The sequence below is a fragment of the Centrocercus urophasianus genome, unplaced genomic scaffold (genome assembly GCF_019232065.1).
Source record: "Centrocercus urophasianus isolate 14NV4802_14NV808 unplaced genomic scaffold, USGS_Curo_1.0 seq_19, whole genome shotgun sequence".
Classification (NCBI taxonomy): Eukaryota; Metazoa; Chordata; class Aves; order Galliformes; family Phasianidae; genus Centrocercus; species Centrocercus urophasianus.
The window spans coordinates 10,958,296-10,963,365 of record NW_024884744.1 but is presented as its reverse complement, the minus strand read 5'-3'; the positions used below and the strand labels follow the sequence as shown (position 1 = coordinate 10,963,365).

The 5,070-nt window shown below is 59.9% G+C and overlaps 1 protein-coding gene across 1 annotated transcript; it reads right to left on the bottom strand.

Annotated features, from left to right (window-relative positions):
* Positions 1-3,633: 3,633 nt before the first annotated feature.
* Positions 3,634-5,069, bottom strand: HES1 (hes family bHLH transcription factor 1). Its single transcript, XM_042820859.1, has 4 exons — positions 4,977-5,069; positions 4,801-4,896; positions 4,629-4,716; positions 3,634-4,297 (listed from the first exon to the last, which is right to left on the bottom strand). Exons 1-4 carry the CDS (start codon positions 5,067-5,069, stop codon positions 3,816-3,818), a joined length of 759 nt encoding a protein of 252 aa, XP_042676793.1. The 3' UTR covers positions 3,634-3,815.
* Position 5,070: the final 1 nt, after the last annotated feature.

The window sequence follows — 5,070 nt, the reverse complement described above, 5'->3', positions numbered from 1 at the left end:
CCTCACATCCTGCTGCCTCTCTTGGTACAAACACTGTCCAGATTTCCAACGTCAGCAGGAGAGAGACCAGCCAAATTGTTTTACAGTTTCAAGAACCCATAATGTTTTCCAGAGAGTAGGACTGCAGCCCATCTTCTGGAGCAGGAAAAGCTTCTGCAGCCCCAAGTCATTGCCGACAGCCCTCCAACTTCGTCAGCTCATGGAAGCCAAAAGCACCAAACAAATGCTGGTTGTCCTCAGAAAGGGTATGAGTGCACCCTACGCATAACAAGGCAGTATTTACCCTGAGACCTGGTAGCTCTGCCCCAGGTCCTACTGGGTGGAAGGACCCTGCGGAGCTCCTGCTCTGTGGCTGGCCCAGGGCTGACTTTGCGTAAGGTTCTGGCAGCAGCATCTGAGTCAGATGGTGTTTGTTGGGGGTGGGAGACCTATGGGGCAGCCCTGTTCCAGCACCAGGGCACTGCGTGTCCCTGTCACACAGCCAAGCTGTCCCAGCCTCATCTGTGAGCAGGACAGTTCAGAGGAGCAACTCCATCCTCCTGAAACACCATCCTGACCTGGCTCCCTGCTGCAGGAGTATGAGGACAGACACCCTTACCTCCAGCTGCATAGCTTCCCCCATGTCCCAGCTCAGCTGGGAACACAGCCCCTAGCACCAGCTGATGGTGTGGCTGGCCACAAATGTTTAATGAAACAGAGTGGAGTCATTTGTCTGGGCTGACCCCACCAGGAAGTCTGCGCTCCACAAAACAAACCTTGCTTTTGTTTGAGTTGTTTTAAGTAAAACACATGTCACCCCTGTAAATCACAGGTCCCATTCCCCACCCTACCCTAGGGCACCCACCTACCAAGGGCAGGTGCTGGGGTAAGCCGAAACTGCAGGCTTCCTGAGTGATGGCGAGGGGGCTGGGAAGGAGCAGGCTGCTGAATGGGGCTGTGGAGTCCCAGATGCCAGCCGCTCCATAGGGCTGTGCACCCCAGCTGGGATCCATGGGGCTGCCACGTCCCAGCCCCGAGCACCCACTCCCTCATGGTGGATCCCAGCCAGCTGCACCCCGACCCCCACCATCCCTCATCCCCTCAACCCTCGCCGTGCCGCCAGGCCAGGTCGCGGCTCTGCCGCCCCTGGGGCCGCAAGCCTGGACTCCAGCCCGAGGCCCAGAGCCGGCGGTCCCTAGCACAAGCGCGGCCGAGGCCCGAGGCCATTCGGCAGTGCGAGAAGGCGGGCGGCCGGCATGGGGCCGCGGCGGCTGCCGGCAGCAGGGGCCGGAGCGGGTTCGTGTGCCGCGGGTGTGCTCCCTCCCTCCCTGCCGCCTGGCAGCCCGCCACCGCGCCGGGGGTTCGCTCTTTTCTCACGACCTCTCAGGTTCCTGAGCTCATCTGGGAGCTATTCATTTCCTGCCAGAAAACAGCCTTGCCTGCTAAAAAAACCACCTTGGCCGCAGCGCGGCCCAGGGCTTGGTACGAGGGCTCTCTCGGCTTAAATCATAAAGCTCTGGCTGTCTGACTGGAATCAAAGGCAGGGCGGGCGCGGGGGGGCCGGGGCCCGTGCCATATGGTAGCACTTAAGAGCCAAGGAGGAAGCGAGGAGGGGTTGCACACCGCTTGCGAGGAGTGTGGGAAAAGTTAATTGACTTTAATGACAGGTTTCCCGGGCGGGCGGCAGCGCCCGGTGGAGCACAGGGCTGCGGCAGGCAGGGAGGTGAGCGGGGCACGGCAGGGGCCATAGGCAGGTGTGCAACACCAGCAGCCCGCATGCCATCGCCAGTGCGGGACGGGGCCAGGCACGGGGCTTCCTACACACTTCATCCCCAGGGTGAAGGCGTTGGCTGTACCCAAAGGGCAGCTCCTGCGCATAAAGGCCCACAGACCCCCCAGCCCACATTTGTCATCCAAATTTGCCAGGGTTTAAGTGAATTAGCATCAAGAGCACAGCTCCTGGGAATAGCTCTGATCCCTTCAAATCGCACAAACTCAAGCAGATCTCTCATGTCAACAGGCTGTGGGGCTGAGCAAATACAAAGCTTTAGTGAAGCCAGAGCCCAGCATACAGCAAATACACTATCTGCAATCTGAACTCCCATTAGCAGATCAGTTCGTCTTTTCTTTCATTCCCAGATCTATACTAATAGGCTGTCCCATCAGCCTACCATAGAGTCTCCTCTTTATGTGCTTCCCCAGCAGGAGAGGGCCCTGCTCAGCTGGAGTACCCACAGCTGCTATAGGTGATGCATGCAGCTCCCACCAGCACCAGGCAACACGAATCCCGAGCAGGCAGGTCCTGCAAGTGGCCCCTTGAGAGCACAGCAGGCTTGGTCCTGCCATGTCACCAGCAGCAGTGCAGAGGTGACACCGGGGCAGGCAGCCCCAGATACACAGAGCTGGCACATAAAGCCCGGCTGCTGGATACCACAGTGAAAGCAGTAGTAAAAGCAAAGGCATTGGGAGATACAGGGAAATCTACATACAAAAAGGAGAGAAGAATGCTGATCGTCACCCGCATGCCTGGGAGATCATCCTCTGCAGCTGCTTTCAGAAGACAGCCATCACCAAGCACATCCTCATCTGTAAGCCCTGTGGAGACTATTGCAGACATCTCCTCTCCCCCTCCAAAATTCACCCTAAGAAGTACTCTCACATCAGGAAGATGCAGAGAGGGGAGGCCTCAGACCCTGTCTGCTCTCACACTCTACAGCAGCTTGCATTTCCCCAACACCTGGATGCAGCTTAGCACCTGGCTGAGGCAGGCAGAACCCCACACGCTTCTGTAGGGGATTTGGAAGAAATCCCTGATGGATCCTGGCACGGTTTAAAGCTGCCCGTTCTGAGTGAGGACTTGTTAGGAAGGGCGATGTGAGCTGTAACCCGAGACCACCACTTGCCCCTATCTAGGCTCACATCTTGCCTGGAAATGGGGCATGACCAAGTCAGGAGGGTCAGCTGCAGCTCACAGTTAGAGAGGCAGGCAGCCCACACAGCCCCATCTCGCTCCCCCTGACATATGTTTTCCATATTAAAGCAGAGGAAATGCCCAACTTTATCAAAACCACATGCAGAGCATTAATCATCTGGTACAGCCTGACTCGTGCTCCGTGCCTCCAGCTCCAGGTGGAGGTGGTACCCAGCACCGCCTGCTCCAGCCTGTCAGCCCAGAGACACAGCACTGCGTCCGGCCTGTCCCACAGTTGTAACACGAGACGCTGGCAGGCACTCTCCTGTAAATCACCGGGCTGCAGGCATTGGTGATTTACACCAGGGACAGGCCCCTGGGGTCTGGGCAGGAGGCTCCATGCTCAATCTGTCTCATTGCATGTGAGCAGCTGAGAGGTGCCTCCCTCAGAACACACAGCAGGTCTGCAAACACAACACTTCTAGCAGGTCAGATCAAGCCAGGCTGCTCCCAGGGAAGCAGGAATTACATCTGCCCAGGGCAGGGAAAGGGCCAGGCAATTTCCCAACACACAAAGGGGGCCAGGTCTGCCATACAGCTCCAGCCCCACAGCAGCACAATCCTTGGGCTCCCTCTAAGCACACAGCCAGCACTCCAGGTATCTCCAAAAGCCTTCCAAAACAGAAGAGACTCTTTTATTTTAAGAGTATTAAAAAAAAAAAAAAAAAAAAAAAAAATCCCGATCTTTGGTGTCACATAAGGAAGGGAAAGGAAGGGGAGAAAAAAGATCTCGTGTAAAACACGAAACACTGTTGGAGGGAGTGCTATGGTACAAAGGCACAATCCAATATGAACGTATAACCTATGTACAACCGTGCCAGCAGCACGGGGTGCGGTGCTCAGTCCAGTCCGGTGCCTGGCACCCTCACCAGGGCCTCCAGACTGAGTCAGCGGTGCCGGGTGAGGGGCCAGGGGGCGAGGCGGCAGTGGCAGCCGTGGGTGGACCGCCATAGAGGGGCAGCACAGCCCCGCCGGGAGCGAAAGCAGCGCTGGGGATGAGGAAGGCGAACTGCCCGTCAGAGGCAGGCAGCAGCTGGAAGCCACCGTAAACCTTGGCTGCATCAGAACCTGGCTTGCAGGGTACAGCTGGGAGCGGCCCTGCGCCTCCACCTGGCGGCACCAGGGGTGGCCCGAAGGCTGCGGGTGGCGGTGGCAGCGGCGGAGGCGGCACGGGGTAGTTGATGGCGTTGATCTGGGTCATGCAGCTGGCCAGGTGGCCCAGGAGCCGGGTGCGCACCTCAGTGTTGACACCTTCGCAGGTGGAGAGGAACCGAGTCACTTCATTCATGCACTCGCTGAAGCCTGCGCGGTACTTGCCCAGCACTGTAGGGTCTGTGCTCAGCGCAGCTGTGGGGTGAGAGTCACAGGGCGGTCAGCGGGGACACAACGAGTTGCCCACTGGTGGCACCTCCCACAGCCCTGAGAGCAGGGAGGATGCTCCCGGGCACTGAGGATCCCGGCAGAGAGCACGGTGCATCCCAACACCGAGGTCTCAGGCATGCAGCAGAGACCTCGCAGGACAGAGCAGCCACCCCGGACCACCGCCCCCCACGCCCACTGACTGAGGGCTCCAACCCAGCGCCAAGGACGCAAGTGGGAAGCACGGTGCGTGCCTGCACCCGGGTCAACATAGCAGAGCACGGAGCCCCAGCACCACCGCCACCCCCCCGCCGCTCACCGGTCATCTGCGCCCGCTGCAGGCTTCGCAGGTGCTTGACGGTCATCTCCAGGATGTCGGCCTTCTCCAGCTTGGAGTGCCGCGAGCTCTGCGGGCACAGGCGGGGCTCACACCGGCACGGCCCCGCCGGACTGCCCCGCGCCCCCCGCCCCATGCCCCCCCCGCCGCTTACATCCTTCTTTAGCGCGTCCAGGATCAGCGTCTTCAGCTGCCCCAGGCTCTCGTTGATGCGCGCCCGCCGCCGCTTCTCCATGATGGGTTTGGAGGACTGCAAGAGAGGCGGCGGTCAGCGCCCGGCCCGGCCCGGCCCGGCCCGGAGCGGCGCAGCACGGCCCGCCCCGCCCTTACCTTCCGGTGTTCCGCCGCCGTTTTGGGCTTGTCGGGCGTCGCGTTGATGCTGGCGGGGGTGGCGGCCACCGGCGAGGCGCTGCTCTTCTCCATC

Coding starts and splice junctions, on each gene's coding strand:
- HES1 (XM_042820859.1), bottom strand. CDS start 5,069: ATGGAGAAGAGCAGCGCCTCGCCGGTGGCCGCCACCCCCGCCAGCATC. Junction 4,717..4,800: donor TGGACGCGCTAAAGAAGGAT/GTAAGCGGCGGG, acceptor CTGTGCCCGCAG/AGCTCGCGGCACTCCAAGCT. Junction 4,298..4,628: donor GCAGCGGGCGCAGATGACCG/GTGAGCGGCGGG, acceptor CTCACCCCACAG/CTGCGCTGAGCACAGACCCT.